This window comes from Camelus dromedarius, chromosome 6 (genome assembly GCF_036321535.1).
Source record: "Camelus dromedarius isolate mCamDro1 chromosome 6, mCamDro1.pat, whole genome shotgun sequence".
Classification (NCBI taxonomy): domain Eukaryota; kingdom Metazoa; phylum Chordata; class Mammalia; order Artiodactyla; family Camelidae; genus Camelus; species Camelus dromedarius.
In genome coordinates this window covers 18757524-18782141 of record NC_087441.1, presented here as the reverse complement: position 1 = coordinate 18782141, position 24618 = coordinate 18757524, and the positions used below count along the sequence as shown (strand labels likewise).

Here is a 24618-nt window from a genome sequence, read left to right as displayed (position 1 = left end):
ACATAAATTACTAATTAACAGTCTGGTTCAGTTTTTTTTTTTTGTTTTTTTTTTAATGAGTGTAACTTGTGCTTCATCAAGCTCAGGTGGATTGGGTATCTCAATGCTTTTTTTCTAACAGCAAACATTTTTCAAATGACAAGTGGTATATTTGTCACTTGAAAACTGGCCAGGTTCTCCCATACTCACGAGGAAGAGTAGTGGTCCTCACTGGAAGACCTCGCTTTCCAATGGTGTTTATATCCTGGCCAAACCATGTCATCATTTAGGACAGCAGCCCCTCCATAATCTGAATTTCAAGTGTCACATTTCCTGCCCACCACATCTGGTACTTCGAGTCCACTCCCTCTTGTGTCAGAACTTGAGCAGTCTCTGCTCTGGCAGGGCCTCTAATCCATGGATCCTTGTACCATTATGCTGTTGCCCATCCCTTCATATCCTCTCTTTGCCCCTTACTGAGATTGCATGGTCAGTCAGAATCACTCCTTTCTTATTTATGCCTTCAATTCCCCTGCTGTTCTTGCTTTATCACAGCTGTGTCAAAATCCGCCCCTAGTTAACTCTAACTCTCCACCTATTCTGTACCTGCCCCCATGCAGATGAACATGGCTGGAGAAAAAAAATCCTTAGTTCCTCATCTCAGTATAATTCATGATCATATGTGAGACCGTCATGCTACTTGGCAGTCATCTTCCACTGTTCTCCATGATTATTTCATAGCATCTCTTCTCTCCTGAAACATTCACCCCTTCCTCCGCATTCTGACTCTTAGATGATAACTTTGCTTATTTACTCTTGTCCTAAGAAAACTGAAATAAACTGAAGAGGAATCCAAGTGACCTGTGACGTATTCATATATAAGGTTTGACGCCACATCTACCACCAATTGGCACCAACCCAAGACCACCCCAACTGTGTAATGGTATCGCATCCTCTCTTGCTTACTCAAGGACTTCTTTCCCCTCCCTTTGGCATCCTTGCTATTTCCCTCTTAATGGATTTTTTCCATACACATACCAGTGATTATTCTTCTTCTCCTTAAAAAACTTCCCTCTTGATCCTCCACTTCTCTCTCCAGCTATCACTTCATTTCTCTGTTCCCCTTTATGAACAACTTCCTCAGAAGGGTTTTATATGCCCATTGTTGCATTTCCTCTCCTTGCATTCTCTCTCAAAACCACCTTAATGGCACTTAAGTGTATAGCCCCTGCTGTTCAACTAAAATTGCTCTTAGCAAAGTTACTAGAGACTTCCTCCTATTGCTGAATCCAGTGATCAGTTCTTGTCCTCATTTTGCTTGATCTCTCAGTTGCATCAACACTGTAAATCATTCCTTCCTCCGTGAAACACTTCCTTCACTTGGGCTTCCAAGATACACCGACTGTCCCGGTTTCCTTCTCATTCTCCTTCACTGATTCTTCTTCCTAACACTGGACGATCCAGGGCGTAGTCCTTGGACCTCTTCCTTAGCACCACTTTGTCATTTCCCTAGTCTCGTGGTTTTAAATACCATTTGAACACTGGACTTAAATTTCTACCTTTAGCCCAGACCTCGCCCCTGAGCTCTATACTTGTATCTCCAACTGCCCACTTGCCATCTCCACCTGTATGTTCAGATCTGAACTCTGACCTCCCCACAAGCTGAACCTGATCCCACGGTCTTGCGCATCTCTCTTAAAGGCAGTCTAATTCTTCCAGTTGCTTGGTTGAAGGTTGAAAATTTTGGAGTCATCCCTGTTGTCCTTTCTTTCTCTTACAACCACATCCAATCCATCAGCAAATCCTATTGGCTCTATTTTCCAAACACAGATTCCTAGTCATATTTTACCGTCTCCACTGCCACCGCCACGGTCTAGGCCACCATTACGCTGGCCTGAATTTCTGCAGTCGTTGCCTCACTGGTCTCCCTGCTTCCCTTCCTTGTCCCCCTAATGCTGGTCTCAGCCAGCAGCACAGTGCGCCTCATAAGAAGAGAAGTAGATGATGTCATTCTAGGTTCACACCTTTGCAGCCACTTCCCGTTTTACTTAGGATAAAAGCTAAAGACCTGACAGTGACCCACGGGGCCCTGAAAGATTCTTCATCACTCCTGACCCTCTTGCTCATTGTACACAGCCAGTTAAAACTGCAAACCCTCTTTTTTCAGCTCTCTCCATCCACTTTACCCAGCTTCATTTTTCCCCACAGCACTTCTTGCCTGCGGGCACACTCTACAATTTACTTATTTGGTTTGCTGATTTTTGTCTCTTTCCACTGGAATGTAAACTCCATCAGGGCGGGTCTTTTGTCTGGGTTAAATTGCTAGCGTCGAGAACAGTCTCTGGCACATAGTACATGCTCAAGAAATGTATGGTTTTTCATTGCTTTCAATAAACGTGTGATCCCTGAGACAAATATCAGTTTCTTCTTTATTATATCTTTTTTGTACTGATTGGCTAGCTGTGTATTAGCCTATGGCGGTTTCCCAGATGCTGGTTGGCAGACAGACCACTTGATGTTTTCAACAGACAGGAAATGAGAAAACTAAGTAAGGCCAATGTCATGTAAATATATGTCAGTGTAAGGTTATCAACTGCCTTTTCTTTTTCAGGATTACCCTTTTTTTCTGAGAATATGTTAACTTGTTATTTGGCACAAAGATGCCCATTTAATGAAATGAGGACGATTATTTTTCTGAGATGAATTCTGGCAATAGGACACTTTCTTTAGACTAAACACTCCAAAAGGGCCCAAGTATAGGCTTCTTGGAAGTCAGGATGCTAATACTCTGCTTTGTTATGTGATTGCGATTTTTCTTTCCTTCCTTCCTTTCTTTTGCCTTGGAAGTCTTCCTGGAAACTTGTCTTACATGGAGGCCGAGGCCTGGAGGCCTGTTTTACTGGTCTCTTTCCGGCAAGCTGACCGGCAGGGAGTAGCTCTAGGGGGTGGGAGTGATGGGAAGCTCACCTCAAGCCCCTGAGGGCCTTTCATGGTTTTTGGAATATAAATGAAAATCACTGCTTTAGTTGATAAATTGTAGAAAACCTGGGTACCCTATTTAAAAGAAAGAATTTACCTTAGTCTCAGAGAGGAATTAGGTTCTAGTTTTGTTCTGCAAACATCCAGCTTTGTGACCTTGAATAAATTACTCAGTTTCTCTGTGCAATAAATTGGCTTTTCTTTTAGTGTAATGAGGGTGGGCTAGATGATCTCACACTGATGGCTTTAGAAGCTCCAGAAAACCAAATTGCCAGCGTTTAATTGTCAAAGCTGTGCTGGGAATTGTCTTTTTCCTCATTGCTGTAATGTCAGTTTTGTCTGCACTGATCTTGTGACCATCCCAAATATTCTATACACGTGGCTTCTTGCAAGCAATATTGTCGGGCTTACAGAAAGAATTATATGATAGCATTTGGGATAAGCATTTTATCTCTGAATTGGGTTAAGGGTCAAGTATAGCCTGATGTTATTTCATAAGGTATCTGAAAAGCAGAGTGAGGAAATCCTACAAGATCTAAAAATTTTATCAGCACTCCTTCAGCTATACTATAGGGAGTGGTTCAAAGCCGTATCGGAAGATGGTGTTTTGAATCTGAACATGGTCACCTATGGGCTCTGTGAACTTGGACAGATTGCTTAGCTGCTCTGTACCTCAATTTCCTTATCAATAAAGTGGGTGTAGTAATGGTACTTCCTTCTTTGTGTTGTTGTTTTAAAAATTAAATTAATTTGTATAAAATTACTTTGGTACATAGAAGCACTTAGTGAAGGTTAGCTGTTACTACCATGAAAGAACTTATAATGGTGGTTGAATTCTTTTCATTCTTTTAAAATAAGCGTGTAACAATAGCTTTAATCATATCACACGAGCGGAATTTATGTTTTTGTTTTTTAAGTATATCCAAAATTTTGCTTTTTTATATTCAATAAGAAAACGTTCTTGGATAGACTGAGCATTTTAGGTCACTCTGTAGACCTTTAGATGCTCTGATTAATTCTCATTTGGGACTCTTTTGTTTATTTTTTCTTTTGTGTTTAACTATATATTTGATACATTTTCTGGTAGGATTTTTGAAAAAAATAACTGCATATGAAATCCCTCCTCCCTTTCTGTTCTCTCTCTCTCTCTCTAAATATATATATATTTCTTGCTAAGGCTTGCTGTGATAGTGTTTTGTCTAAGGTCTCTATAGTGGACTCATTTTGAATGCCTTAGCCTACCCCCAAATATCTACTTTATAACCAGTTTATTTAGATCATTTGCAAACATATTACTTAGAAAGAAGCTAAACCAAAGAAACCCCAAATTCAGTGGCTCAAACAAGAGCAAAGTTTTTTTCCCTCTCAGCTTACAGTGCAGAGTTGGTGGGTGCCACGGTGGCCCGGCTCCCTAGGGTCTCTCAGGGATCCTGGTTCCTTCTTTCTTGTGGTTCTCCCCTGCCGCAGTGTTTTCTCTTTTTCTTGCTTGTGGCTGCCCCTCAACGTGATGTCCAAGTTCTAGTCCAGGGAAAGGGGAAAGAGAAGGAGTAAAAAATAAGCAATTTCCTTCTGGAAGGATGTGACCCAGAGTTGTAGTCATGATTCCTTTTCCCGTCTCATTGGCTGCAGCGTGGTCACATGGTCTCCTCCATCTGCTAGGGAGGTTGAGAATTGTGATTTGTGGTGAGGCAGCCATGTACTGAGCTGAAAATTGCAGGGGAGTGGGGAGAGGGCTGGATTTCTGATTAAAAAAAAAAGAAGGGGAGAGTGGATAATGCCAAATACACTTTTATAATAACTTGGTGGGCTGAGTTTGAATTTAGAATTCTGCACCTCCCCAGAGTTCTGCACCAGAACATGGCGGCAGGGAGAGCTGGACTTACGCCTCCTTTTCCCATGTCTGCTCCATTCTGCACAAGTTGGTGATCACCCTGGCCAAACCTCCATGGTCTCTCTCCGGATTGCACTTGCAAACGGTGGTTTGGCTCACCCTTGGGAAGTGCGCTCAGGGCTCATGTGGGCAGAAGAGAGTACATGGGCTGTGGGTGCACCTATCCCCTTGACCCTGTGTTCTCTCCATCTCATGGGGAGGGTTGGGGCTGGAAGAGGCTAGGATAGAGCCCTCGAAAAGGCAGTGTTGAAGGCAGGGCCCCTCTTGTCTAGGTCTAAGGATGGTACTATAAAGGGAACTAGTAACTTGATTTGGTTCTTAAACTTTTCCACTTTCCCCATTTACTGCTTCATTTTTCGTGCTTCATTTTACTCATATTTATCACTTATAGTATACACGTTATATATTTAATCCACTGACAGTGGAATATCTTTGCACTGAATGGAGTGTCATTTTAATGGATGGTAAGGGTGGGGAAGGACACACTGAAGGAGGCTGGAGAATATCCACTTATTTAGCTTAATGTTTTCAACAGCTTAAAAAAAATCCTTTGAGTGGCCCTTGTGATTCAATGGCAGTTTGCCCAGACTTGAGGGAGCCAGTGTTGGGAATGAAAACTAGATTCACTTTGAAAATTTAGGGAAAAAAAGTGACTAAACAAGTTATAAGAATGTGCTTGATGGCTCATGTGCTCTGAGAGCAGTGAAGTAATGCATGGGCTTGGTTTCCATATCCCCTCCCTGCTCAGCCTTTCAGCTTTGCCTTCTCTGACCCTGTGCCTGGCCAGCTTAGACCCAGGACTCCGATCCTGACCTGTCCCAGGGCTGAGCCACTGCTGCGTGCAGTCTTGGACAGCTTGCTGATGGAAAATGTACTTGAAATCCAGCATTTAAGACTGCTCTTGGGTTGATTCTGCAAACCACCACCTCATTCAGTTTACGGATGGGTTATGACACACCCTCAAAACCATACCCAAAACCCTGGAACCAGATGTGTTTCAGAATAAATGAATTTTTGGTTTGTTTCAGAGAGCTTACGATACATACACCATATATTATGGAATGTCTCTGGGGGAGTTTGGGACAGCACCCTGTAATTAAATACATTAATATTTCTGCATTACAATGTATGAATATTCACACAAACAGAGCATAAACAAGGTTATAGATAGCCTCCGGTCAGTTCAGGTCATGTTTTGCTGCCAAATGGGTTATGAGAAAGCCTTTGATTTTCAGAACTTTTGGGATGCTGCTATCATGGTTAAGGGATTGTGCACCTGTAGTGGTTACTGTTTTCTCAGTGTTTACTCTGTGCCAGACACTCCCATGTGTTGCATTTTGTAGTGCTCACAGCACTACACCTAGAGGAAGATATTTTATTACCCTTTTTTCTTTCTTTCTTTTTCTCTTTGTCTCTTTTTTTTTTACTTCCTCCCTCTTCCTTTCTCTGTCTCTGTTCCTCTTCTTCCTTTCTCTTTTACAGATAAGGAAACAGAGGTTTAGTGAGATGGAGTGACTTGCTTGAGACCAAGAGGAGGGGCCCAGAGACCCCTGGTCTGGGCACTTAACTGTACTATAAAAAGTTTCTGATTTGAGTGTTTGAAACTCTAAAATATTAGTTGGCTTGCAGAATCCTATTTCACATTTAATGGAAGCACTACAGCACTAATAGTGCCATTGGAGGTAATTGTCCTATTTTATAACATTGCTTCTTGATAAAAGGCCTCTTAGGCTCACCAAGCAGGGCAGGGAGCAGGGTCCAGGGGCTGGGATTGTCTGTAGATGTTCCTCCTTCCTGCAGCTTTATGGCTTCCTCCTTCACACCTCGCAGGGGCAGTGGGTCAGGGCACTGTTCCTGGACTGATGGCAGTGTGGGCAGGACGTGGGTAAAATGCAGGGCAGAGAGGGGAAGGCTTGGGTGTTCGATGTGATAGAAGAGGTCAGGGGAGGGGAAATTGGCTGAGGTTCTGACACTACTTGATCAGGGCCCAGTTCCAGACTCTTGTTCCTGTTCTCATAGCAGTTGCCTTGGGCGCTCCAGAGGTATTGGAGAGGTGGTCAGTTCAGTGGATCTATTAGTTAGGGCTGCTTGGCTGTATTTTGTCTTCATGAATATTAGGCCAAAGCAGCCCCTCTAGGTGGGCAGTTGGACAGAGGCGTCCCCCCTGGAGGGACGCACACAGTCTGATGGATGCACTTACTAAGTGGGCTCTGCTTTTGTGCAAAGGAAAAGGTGTTCTTTCTCCCTGGAGTCACTGTGCTGGCAGGGTTTCAGCCCCTCTGCCTCCTGGCCTGGTACCTTCATGCAGTGTACAGACTTCATACTCGAATGTGGCAGCTTGGCATGAGTAGGGATCTGCCTAAAAAGCATTTCATCCATGTTAGAAGCCTAGCAATTGTTTTATGATGACCCAGGGGACTAGATATGAGTACCATTTGACAGAGGAGGATGCTGTGGCACTGGGAGCTGCGGAAGCTCATCTCCAGAGCTGGGGACTCCGGGCTCCTTTGCATCCTGGTCAGTTTTGTTCTCTGCACACTCCCTCCTCCCATGTGGAAGAGACAGCTGTGGGCTTTCAGCATCTGTTTCCCCCAATGTTTCATCCTTCACTACTCTTCTTTCATTGTTATATTAAGAAACAGATAGACCAATATTGATTCTTATTTGGAGCAAGTGTCAGTTGTTGGGTCTGACTGACCTCATAGCTCTTGTTCCTGTGGTTTGGGTTACAGTGAGCTCGTTTCTGTACCACTGAGTTGGGAAACGCAATAAAATTAAAAGAAAATGTCGGAAATTGGAAGGTCTGGGTAAGTGTATTAGTATACCAATCCCTTTGTTGTGGTGTCTTCATACATGACCCTCATTTAAACTTCAACGTAATTTGTTAAACTTTTACTTCACGTAATGTATGGGTCCAGGAGTCTTAGTCAAAGTCAATTTTTTTTTTTTTATGGGAAGTATCTGGGTGTACATTAACCTTTTGGAATTGTAACCAGTTAGTTACACCATAAAAGCTAACAATGTGTGCACTAATTGATTGCTCGCTAAATCCAGAGAACATGAGGAAAATTAATTTTGGGTTGAGAAAGTATTTCCTGAAAGAGGAGGAGGCAGAGAGGTCAGTTTACATGCTGGGACTTTTTCACATACATTATTTCATTCGCTCCCTACACTAATTCTGTGGGGGTGATACAGTTGTTTCTGTTTTATAGACCAGGATACATCTGAGTTACTAGTCAGGTCTTACAGTAAGTTTTTTTGTGATATTTAAAAGACTCTGTCTTATTCTAGATTCCTACAGAAAGTCACATAAGAAATAGAGTTTGGGGGAAAAAAATGAACAAAAGTGCAGAGAAGGGAAGAAATGAATTGATTAGTAAGATTAGGCCAAGAGGAGTACACAGAAATTCTGCTTGCTTTATATAAGATGCCCAGTCCCATTGCTAAACCTTGGGTGCAGATTTGTTTCAGAATGTCCATTAGGCAATGCAAAGAGGAAAATGGTTAGTTACAGGATTGACATCACCCATATATTTTCAAAAGGACATGTATTAATGTGAAACAGTTTTTTTTCCCCCCATGGCCCTGAGCCCCCCCCAAACCTTTTCCCTGGATCCTCATAATGGGACAGTGAATGATAACGGAGAAAGCTCTCTTCAGCTATACATGATATCTAGACTAATAGGACTCTGACTTGTGGCATCCTTTATTGTCAGCCAGGTACAAATTTATAAAATAGTTTTTAAAACAGAGACAGGAAGAAATTCTCAGGTGATTTGCTTTAAAATCAGCAACAAATTGAAAAAGATCCTATTATCTTGGCCAGTTATCAAATTGTTGTAATGTGAGGCTAATACCTACTCTTACCTTTCTTTTCATAAATTAATTTTTTAAAACGTGGTCCTGGCTTTCCTGTCAAGAAACCCTTTGATCCTCGATCCTGTCTTAGGCACTTTCCCCATAGTGTTGCATACATTTCTGCTCTCACAGTTGGTAATTCTTAATGTAAGCTTTCTTGCTGGGTTTTGTTCTTCGTTTCTTTCCTGAAAATAGCTTCCAGATGGGATTTTTTTTTTTTTTTGACAAACCTCAAGTCCTTATGTTTTACCATTTTGACCTGTTATCTCTCTCTCTCTCTTTTTTTTCCTGAGTTTCATTTTTGGCTTAGGTACTCTGCTTTTAGGATTTTTTATTACTCTGTCATTTATACTGAAAATGCTTGGCAACTGTCAGGAGGCTGCACAATAATTCTGCTAAAGATGCTGTGCCCTGGAGTCTCCGCCAGCCCCGGTTCTTTGAGGAAAAGTCTTCCTTAAGTATATTCCTTTTTTCTTACTCCGTAGGTCTATTTGAGAAGATAGCAAGAAAAACGGTGTTGCTTAGCTTCAGTCCTGTATAATCTCTTTTGAGAAAATAGGAAAAAAGACAAACTTGTTTGAAATTTTTTTTTGAATTAAAGTAAATGTGTATAATATATGTATTTATTGATGTATAGTTGATTTATAATGTTAGTACATTTGAATAATATAAAATTAGGCTATTTCTTCTTAATATTCTTCTGTATTTTTCTGAATTAAGCCACATGCGTTTTATCCATATAGTGTCATGGCCCAAGGTAATGTGTCTGTCGATCAGGCATCGATCACCTTGGGAGTTTTTTTTTTAAAATAACTTTATTTTGCAAAATATTAACTTTTACAAAAAGCTTAATATAAAAGCCAAATATTCTATTATAGAGTTCATAATCAGGGCAACAGAGCCTTTCTCCAAGGAGACCAGAAGACCAGCTCTACCACTCTGGGTTGTGCCAGGGTTTCTGTACTTATGTGTTGCCCATCGCCAGAGACCTCGACACTGAGGGATTTGTTGGTAAAATGCTTTCAGTTGTTTGCTTTATGAGACACTCACTTGGTACTAGGGATTTAGATTATTGTTCCTCAAGAGTAACTTGGGTCACTGATATCCTTCTGCATCTTGTCATCATTTCTGTAAATAAGAAAGCCTGGTAGATTCCTATAGAATTTTACATACCGTGAGATTTATCTGAGACATTGTCTCTTTTTCAATTTTGGGTCCCAAGTTATTTACAGTAAATTTTTAAAGATGTTAAATCTGGGGAGTAAGTAGAAGGAAAAGAGTGATTCTACTATATTTAATGGATCTGGAGAGTTTGCTGTGAAGATTAAATGAATTAAGAGTGTCTGGCTAGATTAAAAAAAAAACAGATTTCTTCTGTATAGCACAGGGAACTATATTCAATATCTTGTAATAACCTTTAATGAAAAAGAATATGAAAATGAATATATATATATGTGTGTGTATATATATATGTGTATGTATATATATATATATATGCATGATTGGGACATTATGCTGTACACCAGAAATTGACACATTATAACTGACTATACTTCAATAAAAAGAAAAGAACTCATATCACTCAACAACAAAAAACTTTAATTAAACTATGTATTAATTTACTTTACTTTAATTAAAAGTATACTTGAATTAAAAAAAAAATAATGTCCAGCTAATACTCTTAGAGGCTTTTGCTTTTGTTGTTGTCATTATTATTATTATTATTATTTTTAATTGAAGTGTAGCTGATTTACCATGTTAGTTTCTGGTGTACAGCAAAGTGATTCAGTTACACATATACATACACATACATATTTTCAGATCCTTTTCCATCATATGTTGTGTCATTACTATTATTGTTATTTTCTGCTTTCGTTCCCACCTTCCCTTCCCCCTTGTGCCATTGGATCTTGACCTTCTGCGGGCTGTTGAGTGAGACAGCAGGTACATCTCTTGGTTCAAGATACCAGGTCTGGCTGAATGATTTCCGATCCATGTTTCTGGCTACTGCGCTGGCTGGCACATGCCTGATGCTCACACAGTGTGACCCTGTGGTCGAGTTTCACAGGACAGGGAGTAAGGGGAACAGCAGGAGAACGAGGAAGTGTGCAAACTAAGGTGAGAAAGGTGGACTCTGGAGCAAAGGACAGTTTTTCGCAGGTAGGATTACGGAGACAAAAACATTCATCAACACAATTAGTGCCATTCACTGTTTTCCAGCCCTGCCTTTGTGACATACTAGCATTCAAATCGATGATTGCCTCGCATAAGCCTCATTTAGTACTGGGAACATTCACCCAAGTCAGCTTTTTTAAAGTCTGTGAAGTACTTTCTCAACTCCGAGATGCTGCTTGTGCTTTATTTGCCATATTCTCTTATGGCCTTTTTCTGCTAATGGGGATGGAGTGGGGCAAGGTGCTGGTTGAAGGCACTCAGATAAACTTACTGTGTTTGGATGGCTGTATGGGCACAGACATTTGAAATCAGCTGATAATTTTCAATAGTCTCTATCTCATCATATTAAATGCATTTGCAAGTGTTTAGTGTTTGCTAGCTTTAATCTGGAACACCACATGAGAAAGTCTGGTGTACAAAAAGCATTGCAGTAACAAGGAGAGTAGCTTAATGGTGTTCACATGCTTCCTATGCCAGCCACTATGTAACTGTTTTAATGTTATTTATTTACATAAACACCCGCATATGTGTGTATGTGTTTGTACACACATACGTATACATACGTGTGGACACACACACATGAATTTATTTAATTCTCACAACAGCATTATGACAGTGGCACTTCTATTACTATCCCCATTTTATAGTGAGGAAACTAAGGCACAAAGGAGTTTATTAACTTACCCAATGTAGCACAGGTCTTGAATGGCAGGGCTAGAATTTAAACCCTACTGGCTGTGCCACAGTCTAAATCATTACCCTGTAGTACTTCTCAGTGCTTAGGCTTTAACTCTAAGCAAATAATAATCATAGTAAATAAGTCCAAAGTTACCTACTGCAAGAAAATCTAACAATGATATATGGTTGACCCTTGAGCAATGCTGGTTTGAACTGGGTGGGGCCGCTAATATGTGGCTGTTTTTCAGTAGTAAATGCTGCAGTGCTACACGGCTGGGTAGTTGGTTGACTATCCACACGGGAAGGAACCACGGATATAGCAGGGCAAGTTTAAGTTATACTCTTGATTAGTAAGATTAGTCTGTATTAACCCTTACCTTGTTCAGGGATCAACTGTGATTTAAAGAATGGAAGCTGGTTTCTGTTGCATGGTATATACGGACCTTTTGGGTTGATCTGGCTGTTTCTATTTGTTAAGTGAAGACTTCAATTTTCTGGATGTTGGTATGCCAGACATCTCTGTGACTCCCTGCATTGTGTCTTGCATCAGATGTGTAGCCTGGATTCACTGTCTCTCGTCTGGGAACCTATATCATCTACTCCACAAAAGTCTATGAGTGGCCTTTCACAGTGGCCCTGCGGGTGACTTTGTGGGCCAGGAACTTGTCAACCAGCAACCTCACTGTTGTGACTCATCACTTCGGGCTTCTGTCCTTTCCCGTTTTTCCTTATTAGCAGTTAGAAATTAAAGAAGCTAACTCAGAAGTGCTTTCCACACAGGGACCCGTTAAATGAGACTGATATCTTGCTATACAGAGCGTTGGAGAAAAAGAAAAAGGATTTCATGGACCATTTTACGTCACTGCCTTGAACAATGCTTGACACGTAGAGCTGGATGACACGTATAAAGGACCAGCAAGTAGAATGCCTTAGGTTTGCGGCATATGAAAGTGTGTAGGGAGTATTTGATTTTGATATTTTTAGAAGGTAAATTCTGTTTAAATGTAGAGAGTGGCACTCTTTTGGCTTGCCTAGGAAGTCAAGTTCTGATTCCCACATTTATGTCACAAAGATGGAAAGAAGGAACCTTAGTAATTCTTAAATTTGGTGACTGGATCTATTATACTTCCTTCAATAGGCCATTAAATTGTCATGACCACCAGGTAAATTGTGGATTAGATACTATAAATACTATTTGTTAATATTTTAGCATCATTCATCTCCATTCCTCTTTTAAAAATTGATTTATTTATTTATAATGTATTAGTTTCTGGTGGACAGCATAGTGATTCAGTCATACCTATACATATATATATATATACATACATATATACATATTCTTTTTCATTACAGATTATTGCAAGCCATTGAATATACTTCCCTGCACGATACCATAGGATCTTATTGTATATCTATTCTGTACATAGTAGTTTGTATCAGCCAATCCCAAACTCTTAGTTTATCAAGAGTAATTGATTATTATAATTGGCAAGATTATCATTTGAATGAGAGCAGAACAATCGCCCCACTCTAATAATGTGATAGAAAAGAGCAAGAAGAGACATTTTTGAGATGCTCTGTTCTGAATGTTAGGGGATATCAAACATTCCTGGATCAGAATCCATACAGCACAACATTCATGCTTATTTTGCTTTAACGTTTGAAGTCACTTAATAGCAGTTATCTTAATTTTTAACTTCAGCTATCTCAGAAACAAAGCTTTAAAGAAAATAAACAACACGTTATTACATTTCTCGCTTTCTTTCACCCCTAGTCTTTCTTTGCAGTACATTAAAAGTATATCACAACGTGGGTGAAATATTTTTTATGAGCTTACATGACTTGAAGTGGCTTCATCAGACAGGCTATAGGTAAGCTTCTAAACCGGGTATTTTGGACAAAAGTTTGCAATTTTATGAATATGCTGGAAAACCCTACTTTTTGTTTGACTTGAGAAGTTTCTAACCTCCTTAGGTAGCCACAGTCAAGTTCACTGGGTTTTGTAGGGGAATATTGACATCCAGCTGTGAAGGTCTTCCTGGTCCCAAAGAAAGTATTGAAGAATAGTTTCTGTATTTCAGCATGTTCCTATGATGGGAATTGCTTTCTGTGTTTTAGAACTTATAGGTAGTTCCGTGGGCACTGAGCATTTGGGTTATAGGAACATCTACAGTAGGTGTTTTTTCTTTCATTATTAATATACTTGATACAGTTATAGCTTTTTTCTTTAGTAAATATGAACTTTGGGTTTCTGTGTTTATTTTAGAATATATTTTCAGAGACAAAATTCATTTGAATTTTTAATAAAGTTTTAAGGCACGTTAGTATTTTTGGTATGTATACTCAGTTTGCACTGAGGTCTCCAAATAGCAGCTGTGATTTGCCTGGATTGAATTACTAAATGTAAAGTAAAATTTCACATTTGAAGATAAAGGAAAGAAATGTAATTTTATACTATAACTATAAAATTTCATTACGTATGAAGTCACCGTATCTTGGGAGAAGTTTGGGGCTAAAACTGTAAACAGTGTACTTTGACTCCCAGATCTTTCCCCTTCTTCCTCTCCTGCACAGGAGGACAGAGATTTACACATTCTCTGGAGAAGCTGAACTCTGCCTTGGAATCCCTGTCCAGAGAGGATGGTGAGGTTCTGGTTTGACATCAGGAAGATTAAGGGACATCAGAAGGGTGAAACCCCAGAATTACTGAAGCTGTACCAGCCCAAGTCAGAGGATGCTTTTACTGGGAGTATAGTGTAGTCACAGCATGGAATTTGATTACCTACTTTGCACCCACCAGTTGGCAGGTGATACCCATGCTCCTAGAACTTGAGCATTTGACTGCCTCATTTCGAGATGCAAGGGGCTGCCAGGAGTCAGATGTTTGAGGAAAGCCTCTGTGGCCCGAACAGCAGGAAACAGGAGCTTAGGGAAAATGGAGAGAAATGACATCGGATATTATACACATCAGAGATGTGGGACAATAATTACATCTTTGAAACAAGAAAATGCTATGAAAAATCAGATTCAGAGAATAAGAGATCTTGGAAATAAAAAATAAGACATCAGAAACGCAAAAAACTGGATAGAAACTAGGAGAATGAATATAAGACAGGTAGGTTCTTAATTACTGTAACAGAAATTCTGTAAATAATGTCTGACCGACAATCAGAAAATAGCAGTGTGGGCACAATGTTTAGGAATGCATAAATGAATGTCACAATAAATAGATAGTCTTGAAAGCAAGACTGAGGCAGGACTCCTGTATTTTGTTGCAGTCCTATTTGACTGAAAAAACTATGCGCGTTTAATACTTTGGTAAAAATTGAGAAATATGCAATGAGAGATTTACTTTGGAAGTCATTTTGTTGAAGAAACTCATCGACAGTATAGAAAATGCTGCACCATGTTACTTTTTGGCAATCACATGAGTACTTTGGTTCCCTACGTTTTTTCAGTAGCTATCTTTTCTCAGCATTCAATTTCTTGCTGCGGGTAGGTATGGTTCTCCTAACATTTTCTATACCTTCCACTAGGCCCAACAAGCTCTGTGGCTTTAGACATCATTTATTGTGCATGTGAATTGCAAATAGAAACATACCCCAATTGTTTTGAGACAAGCTTCTCTGCACATTACAACCACATACTTTCCATATTGCTGGTGATTCTGGGAAGATTTTCTGTTAGACATTTCACAAGTTGTAGTTGTAATGGAATACAAATGTAAGGAAGGGAACGTTTTAAATGAGCCCTAAGAGCATGCAGACCTTCAAGCTGATAATGGTCTCTTTCCCAGCATTTCCTGACTTAGAAACCAGTTTTAGAGGTAAGGGGCCTCCTTCTGCTCTTCTGTCTCACTTAAAAGAACCATGGATGGCTGCTGTGGTAACATGGACCATCTCAGAATTTTAGTGCTGGAAGATGCTGTAAAGGGCCATCTAGTCCACTTCCTTTGCCTGATAATTAAGGCAGTTCATTCAGTCTGGGAGCGAGGAAATGACTTTCCCAAGATTAAACAGTGGCCCCAGACTCAGAGTTCTTTCTTTTTCTCCGGGCGACCTGGTTCTCAAGGAAACTTGTTGCTCAATTTCCTTCAAATCGCAGTCGGTTGTTGATGGTTATCTGATGGATTTGCGTCTGAAAAGAGACAGATTTCCAGGGAATGTTCTGGTGGAGATGGTGGGGTGTGTGGACTTCTGGAAGGACTTCACATTTCTATTTACTGTCTTAGGGGGATTTTGTTAATTTCCTGAAAGATGCGGCATGTAGCTGTGGATTATAACAGGCAGATTTTGAGCTTGCGGTCTTCAGTTTCAGCGTAAACTAGGAGAGCGTGAGAGAGGGGGAGGCAGGGGACGAAAAGCAGAGCAGGGGTGCGGGGACCATTTCCTTTCTGTTATCTTCCTTTTGGTGGGGAAGACTGAGAACGTTACTGAATGTAACTGGAGTTGCCAAACTGAACTGGCCAGAAACTGTCTTAATTTCTGTGGGAGAAAAGCTGTGGTTCTTCGTCTTCCAGAGCGATCTTAACCACGCAGCTGGGACCTGCTGGGTGCCATCAAGATTCATGGAAACTTTGCTTTTTGTACCTTCCTAAGCCTTTTTTCTGCTGCCCCTGGCCTTCTAACTCAATCCAGTCCTGGCCTCTCCCTCCTCGGTCAGAGCTCCTTTGTTATTGGAGTGTTGTGGGTATTAATGGTTGGCTGATTAAAGCAATTCACAGTGAGGGTGTTAATGATTACTCTGTTACTCCTCCTGGTGGGTATGTGTGTATTCTCACCCAACTGTTACAGAAATGCGATGGGGTGAACCTCCAATTGTAACTACGGAAACACCTGGTAGAAATTGGAGTTTGATAAATTTTGTAATCCTACCTGCTTAGTATCCATACTTTGCAAACCTCAAGGGCTTAGTGGCTCAAAGGTGAGTCTTTCTGAAAACAGTTGACGTTTCATCATTATCAAGAATATGTGGAAAAGGTGCTCAACGTCACTAGTCATTAGAGAAAAGCAAATCAAAACCACAGTGAGGTATCATCTCACACCTGTGAGAATGGCTGTTATCAAAAAGACAAAAAATAGTAAGTGGCAGAGAAAAAGAATCCCTTGTTCACTGTTGGCGGGGATGTAAATTGGTGCAGCCACTGTGGAAAACAGTATGGAGGTTCCTCAAAAAATTAAACATAGAACTACCATGTGACCCAGCAATCCCACTTCTGGGTATATAGCTGAAGGAAATGAAATCAGTATCTCCAAAAGGTATCTGCACTCCTGTGTTCTTTGCAGCATTTTTGACAATAGCCAAGACACAGAAACAACCTAAATGTCTATTGACATGTAAATAAAGAAGACACGAGATACATACAAACACACACACACAGACACAGACACAGACACACACACACACACACACACACACACACACACACACCGAGGAATATTATTCAGCCACGAAAAGGAAGGAAATCCTGCCATTTGTGAGAACAAATGTGGTAAACCTTGAGGGCATTATGCTACACCAAATCAGTCAGACAGAAGAGGATGAATACTGTATGGTCTCACTTATTTGTGGATTCTAAAACAAAAACAAAAACAACCTGAACTCATAGATACAGAGAACAGATTGGTGATTACAGGGGCAGGGAGTTGGGGGGTGGGGTGAGGGGAATGGGTGAAGGCGGTCAAAAGCTACAAACTTCCAGTTATAGTATAAATAAGTCTTGGAGATTTAATGTACAGCATAGTGACTATAGTTAACAATACTGTATTGTGTGTTTGAAAGCTGATAAGAGAGTAGATCTTAAAATTCTTGTCACAAGAAAGAGAACTGTAACTGTGTGTGGTGATGGATGTTTATTAAATTTCTTATGGTGGTAATCATTTGGCAGTATATACATATATCAATTCTTTGTGTTGTACACTTAAAACTAATACAATGTTATATGTCAGTTATTCTCAAAAAATAAGAATACGTCAAGGATATCTAATAATTGGACTGTAGAGTAACTATTAAACTTGTAAATGTCCCCTGAGAATTTCTTCTTTTAAAGTTGTTTTATACTAAAACTATTGGAATACCTGTTAGTATTATTAAAAAAAACTGCTTAATTTGATAATTGTTTATTTTAAATAATATATCTTTTAGAAATGTTTTATTCTTTTTCCTAGTGAGTAAAAATATGTTCAACCCCTTCTAACAGAATATAAGTATTTTTTTGATATAGCAAATGTTTATATCTCATGATAATGATATAGATTAAGGTTTTTATTTTTTATCCCCATCACATGCTTCTCTTTTTTTTTTTTTTTTTAACTCATCAACCCCATTGGCAGTTTGGTGAATCTAGACAAAAGGTTTTAAATGCATAAAAGAACATATATGGCATTAATTACAAAGGAAAACAAGTCATATTGAAATCCAGTTCTAAAATGCCATGAGGGGGCTTCACCGGGCCTGGGATGGGTGCTAGTGGTGAGGGAAGCCCTCCTTAAGGAAGCCACATTTAAGTTGGCACTTAAACCGAGGGTGGATCTGGGCCCACGGAAGACCTGAATGAGGACAGGGGTTGGGAATGCCGCGAGCAGAGGGCTGCGTGTTGAGGTTGCAAAAAAGGTGCAGTTTGTGTTTTACTCAGTAGTGTTTTTGCTCCTGTTCAGAGAGGCATCATTTACCTTTTAGCTTGACAACGTGTATTATTTAGTGTATTAATGGCTAGATCCCTAAAAGCTTCAGAGATTAGTTTGGAGTATACAGGTTGAAAAAATTGATTGTAAAATTGATGAGAGCAAGCTCTCTTGCAAGAGCTGGACACTTAGGAACATTTTTCATTGTTTAATTCTTAAACATTTTTCCTCACCCAAGTTTCATTTGGCAGAAAGTGAAGGAAAACCTGAGGAGAATGGAGGAAGTGTTAGGCTCCTCTGTCATCTAAGCAAATTGAACAGCAGTGTTTGTGGAAATGTGTATACCTCACCTGTCTGGCTTTTCCTAGGCAGATAAGTGTTGCCACACATTTTAAGGGTTTTAAGGCAACAAGGCTCCACGGCCTGGCAGAGGCCCAGCCCGAGTAGACCGGGATTGGGCTGTGTAGGGGGGTGGGGGGGGCAGGAATGCAGCCATTCTGGTAGGGCCAGTTGGGGAGGGACTCCTCTCCCCACGATTCCCATAGTGTTGGGCCCTTTTTTTTTTTTTCAATTTGAATCCATCAAAGCACACTCTGCAGCCGAGGGGTACACAGGTCTTTGTGACTTCAGAAAACATGCACGGTTGGTTTGTGAACCTTAACTGCCTTCGGAGGACATGCTGAGCCAGCAAGAAATGGAAGTGACATCCGCCTCTACACATGGGGACGGCGAAGGGTCACAGGCAGGTAAAGAAGACGCACTCTGTTGTGCTTTTTAGACTTTTGTGCATTGGTTGTAGAGGAAACCTAGGCATGACTCAGTAAGCCAAGAATTAGAGTGAAAATTACTGAGCAGCAGATTCAAAATCATTTTGTCCTGTGGGTGACCTTGGAATTTCAAAATTTTTTTTTCTTTTAATTATGTTATGAAAGAAGTTAGTTACATGTAAGGAACCTTATAACGTGAGTCATTAACAATGTTTTGGAAATTCCCGCATTTACTAGCCTCGTAGATCTTCCAGAGGACAGAGCCGCTGTCAGTCTCCTAGCCTAGGACCCCGCCTGGCACTTCATGCCTGCTTGTCAAGTGTGAATGGATCAGTGCTCATATCTAATGATACTCTGTGAAAATTATTCTGTCACTTCTCCGTGATGCCCGATTTGCCCCCACAGTGTTTGTTGTATGAAAATCATATGGGGATAGACCTCATCTTGCCCCCTAGACTGTAAACGGGTTAATTGTCTGACCGTGGTGCGATTCCAGATGTCCAAGGCTGAGTCATGAATTGGCCTTGGTGGCCCTCCTGCCTTCATTCCACTTGTCCATTCCTCTCTTGGTTTGTTCACTCACTCACTTGTCATTATTTCATGTCTGCTGGTGCCGAGTTCTGGGATAGGCTGTTGGGAAGCAGAGACAAATAAAGCAAGACCCCTGCTAAGCAGTTTTTGAACCAGCCATTTAGTGCAGGATGTGGAGGGGTCTCACAGTGGCAGGTGCTGTGGGACTGCCGATTAGGAGGGATTAACTTCTGTAGTCTTACTCTTCCTTGGAGAGTCAGGGAATGTTCCCCAAAGGAGGAACCTGCGAGATGGCAGAGGAGAGTGTGGAAGGGAGGGATTCCAGGCTGAGGGGAAAGTGGTGTGTAAGGGCAAAGGCATGTTGGATGAGTTACATGGTGAGACGCCGTTTCCGTACTTATAAATGAGCCTCCTCTGGCGCTGCCCATGCTTCAGCCATGGCCAGCTTGCAGCTGTGGAAACAGCCTCCTTGCAGGCTCTTTCCTCTGCCTGGGATACCTCCCTCCAGCTCTTGGCTAGCCCCTTCTGCTCTAATTGGGCACTGGATTAAATTGCACCTCTTCTGAGATGCCTGCCCTGACTACCCGTCTGTAGTAGATCTGTCCTGTTATTCCTGCTACTTGTCCTGTTGTTTACTTCAGCACACTTGTCACCATACTAATTGCTTTGTTTACTTTGTTGTTAAGAGGTCCCCAGACTGTGGTCTCCATAAGGGCAGGGACCCAGATTTTCACGTTCACCTCTGTGTCCATAGTGCTCTGTGTAACACCTGACCTGTGGGATGATAGATCCTTGCAGATGAATGGATGGATGAATGAATGAATGAAAAGATGTCATTTAAAAACCAAAAGCATTCTGAATTGACTTTCTATTCCAGTCTATTCCTTGAAGTTTGAGGTAATTCTTACCTGGGTGCCTAGGATCTCAGCTAAAATTTTTATTGAAGACCTTTGGGTGTTACTTTGAGATAAAAGAAAGTGGGAGTTAGTTTGGATCTCGGAAGGAGTGACTTGAAAAAAAGGATTATTTAAACTGAATGTACGAGGATGAGAGAAATTCTACTCAGAATATTTAAGAGAAATCCATGAATTTAAAGATAATTGAATGATACGTATCATTAAATCAAGTCATTGTTTATAGTGATTTTATAAAATTATTTATTACACTACATTTTTATTTGTACTGCTTAGTTTTCTGACATGCTCTTCGAATTTTGATGATTTATTCTTATCTATGCTCAGAAAGCTTATTTTTATAATTAATATCATTATCATTAAAGTCCCTCATCTTATATAAATCAGTGATGGTCTCATACTGTAATTACTATTTTTTTAATACCATATTCATATGAAAGACATTCTCCATCTGTGGGCTCAATTTCATTGCCATTTTTCTCCACTTCTTCTGTCAGTTTTTATAGCTCATAAAATGCCTTCATTTCTAGTTCTTCTTAGCCACACTCATATTTTTCTTATACATATCATATGTAGCACAAGACATTTTCCATAATATAGTATCAGCAGGTTGTTTTCATCATATTGAAACGATTATACAACAAAATTTATTTTGTAAATTCTGTAGTAATGGCAGGGAGAAAATGTTATGTGAAGTGGCGTACTGAATGAAGGGAAAATCTCACAGTGGAGTGTTCACATGGTTATGATTGTTTTTCCTCTTTGGTCTTCTCCAGATAAGAATTCCCTGCGTACATCTGTTAATCCCAAAGGGCGGCAGACAGGGCTTCTCAGCTTCAGCCAGGGGGTGGGTGTCTCCTGACATGTTCATTAGTGGTGTCTTTTGCTTTTGGCTTCTGATTCCAACCTTTTGTTCCCTTCTTGAAGAAATGGGGAAAAATACACTTAACGTACTATTTTGAAGGCAAGATTTTGGTAATCTTCTGTTTGTGAAGGCAATTTTTTGATTACTTGTTTGTTTCATTGATTCATTCTGTAAATATTCAATAGGCAAATATTGCCTACTCTTTCCGAGGCACGACAGTAGTCAGTAGGCACTAAAAAATGTTTTATTATGACCAACGTTTAAAATATTTTAGAGTAAACTGTTGCAGGAGAGGGCAATGTGAAAGAAGTCCTGTGTCAGCAGAGAAGTATTTTGTGGTCTGTAAGGTAATTTTTTTTTTTTTTTTAATTTCAAAATTGCTCCTGGCTAGAAAATGATGATGGTTTGCACTTCTGACAGCACTGCTAATGTTAGGTTTCTGGGCTCCGGCGCTTTGTGCCGCGGAGCCCAAGTGGCGTTTGGAGAGTCAGTTTCACCGGAACGCTGCACCTGTTGCTGGCTATTCTTGAACGCGAAATCCAGAACCTCGAGTCACTTGCTTTCGTTTCCTTTTCCTCCCCCCTCCTTCCGGTGGCGGGGGGTGGGGGCTCAGTTCAGTCACTCCTGTGAAGAGTAACCACTTGGGTCCTTCGGGGCTATGACTTTAATGCCCGATGGGAGTAGAGGTGTTGGGGCCTTTGGCCGTTCTGTTGCCGGAAGACTCACGTCTGAGTGGCCTCAAGATTCTCAAGCTTGTGTTTGTGCCAGAGTTTGGGTGGGGGTGGGGCCGGCCTTCCGCAGCTGCCGCGGCTACCTGATACCTGGGACTTTACTGCTGTTGAGGAACATGCATTTCCTCTTGGTTTCGTATGGTCTTTGGCTGTGACTTTGAGGAAGAGAGGAAGTATTATAGAGGATTCTTTTCTTTCAGAAAAATAGCTTTGAAACCTCCGAGCTTCATATTGGTTCAGGCAGTGCTGTTGACAGCCAGGGGGCTATTTCTAGAAGGCCCATGATAGGGTGAAAGGAAAGACTTTTGGGCTGGGAGTTGGTTCTGAGGTTAAGAACGCCCACGGCATGCATGTGGTGTTTTACTTGGTGTCGTGAAACCTAAGTTACCTCATTTTTCGAATGGAAGTTGAGATACTGACACAGCTTAACTTGTAAGAATTTTGCAAACAGCAATGAAAATAAATGTGGAAGAACTTTGACGTTCAGAGGTCCCTAAAATTGGTCCATTTTTACTGACCAAATTACATCCTGATGTTCCAATAGAAACACTGGTAGTTCCAGCCCTCTACTGAATTAGCAACCTCCGGGAAGTTATTTTAGTGCAAGGTTCCTAATTTAAAACTAAGTGTGTTCTATTTGTTGCTTTATTTATACTTTTATAGATGGATTTACTCATGGATGTTCTCTGGAGGAGAAAAACTGTATGGGACGTGAAACAACGCATAAATTGTCCCAACCTGCAAACTCTGGGACAGCTTGCTCACCGTCAGGGACTGCCCTGGATTAATAGGGCCCAACTTTGCTTTCCTCTTCTTTCTGGATCACAGTTTTCTCTTTAGGAGCTTCTGGTATTGTTTCCAAGTTACACCCTCCCCCCTTCCTCCCAGTTCTCTGTGACGTCTTAGAATAATTTAATGATAGGCTGTTTGTGCATTTCTTGTCCCCGTCGTGTTCACTTCCACCTTGCTTATCAGCCTCTGGCCTCTCCTTTCCCCTTTTAACAGGCCCAGGCCTGTCCCAGGGGCTGATCTCTGAGCCCGTGATTGCCAGCACCCCACACTCCCTCTGTAGTGCTGGTGTTGCCTCACTTTGGCTGGCCTGGGAACCAGTTCTCGGCACTGCATGGAACAGAGCAGGCGCTCCGTAAACAAATCAGTTCTCTGACTGGCTCCCATGGGCCTAAGGCCCAGGGATCTTGTTCCTGAGGCCCATGGCTCATAAATTCATGAGTGATAACCCTTACTTGCATTCTCTGTTCCTCGCCTGGTTGCCTCTTGGAAACTGGATCATCCTAGAAATCCTGGAATTGATTTAAAATCCTCGAGGTCAGTTCTGCCTCGTTGTACCTGGACCCTTCATTTTATCCCCGCTCTCAGCCCTAAGTTGTCACAAGCAGATGATTCTGTTTCATTCCCAAGACACATGGGAGTCGGGTGGGTGTGCCCATGCTTAGACAGGACTATCTTTGACTAGTATCAGCTGTAGGCTGATTATACAAATGACTCACACAAGTTAATACCCGTATCTTCCCAGTGGCCAGCACCCTCAGATTTGCACAAGGGCCTCCGCGCTCCATAGGAAACATTGGAATGAGTCTGTCAGTGCAGGTGACCCAGGGACAAAGTGTTATGGGTGACACATCTGGATTCACAGGCTGTTGTCTCTTGTAGGACCCTTTCCACTAGATGTTGTTACTGCTAACAGCAAAGAATAATCCCCATGCTGCCGTTCTTCACAGCTTCCCATGAAGCTGGAGGGTTCTGGAACCTTCTAAGACCAGGGAACTTCTCCTCACAGTGATAGCAGATGTTCTCTAAGAAAACTCACTGGCTGATCTTTGCTTTACAGTCCAGCAAGTTGCCAATGCGATTGCCTCTACTTTTACAGATTTTATTTCCAGATTAATCCTTCTTTGATATTCCTGGAAAACACCCTGCTCACTTGTTCACAGCTCTTTGGTCCCTCTCTGCAGAGGTGGGGTCAGCCCCAGAGCTGAGTCTCCCCACAAATGTTATTTTTGATTTTGCTGCTATTGTAGACCGTGCCGCCTCCCTGCAGCACCTGGTGGGCTAGTTGTGTGAGCTGTGCTCCTTGGGTGTGAGGTGTGCCCAGGGATCCTCTCGCTGTCTGGTCCCCTGTTTCTTTGGCTCCGATGTCTTCCACATCAGCTCGTGTCCCTACTTTCAGTGAGTGCTTATTTATTACGTCCTTATAGTGTGCCAGGCACTGTGCTAAAAAGGATGGCAGTACAAAAGTAAAGGAGAAAGGAGAGCATTTACTTTTCACCAGATTGACAAAAACAGAACATGTAGAAAATTCAGGAAAGTCATTCCCTTTCTCTTTTCTTTTTAAAAAAATATTTGGCTAAGCACGCACTCTACCACTGAGCTATACCCTCCCCCTCATTTCTCTTTCCTTTTTGATAATGTTTTGAAACTCCTCTTTCCTTTTAAAGCATTTTAGTTTTATTCCTCTCTTTTAGCGTCTTCTTAAATAACTCTTCCTGCTTTCTGAAGAACCATGGCGATAACCTTTCCTTCCTTCTGCCAGAGTGAGACGTTTGCAGTGTGTGTGGCTGTCCCAGGGACCCCTGCCTTAGGAGCCAGCACTGCAGGGTTCCACTGGG

General features: G+C 41.2%; 1 protein-coding gene across 5 annotated transcripts in view; it reads left to right on the top strand.

Annotated features, from left to right (window-relative positions):
- The window catches only part of UTRN (utrophin), a 457624-nt gene that overhangs the window by 18126 nt on the left and 414880 nt on the right, over nt 1-24618 (top strand). The window contains exon 1 of one of the 5 annotated variants that reach the window (XM_064486621.1): nt 18793-18929. The exons of the other annotated variants lie outside the window; for them this stretch is intronic. Coding sequence (XP_064342691.1) covers nt 18860-18929 — 70 coding nt within the window. The 5' untranslated portion in view covers nt 18793-18859. Of the gene's footprint in view, nt 1-18792; nt 18930-24618 lie in introns of those variants that run through there. 5 annotated transcript variants of the gene reach the window in all.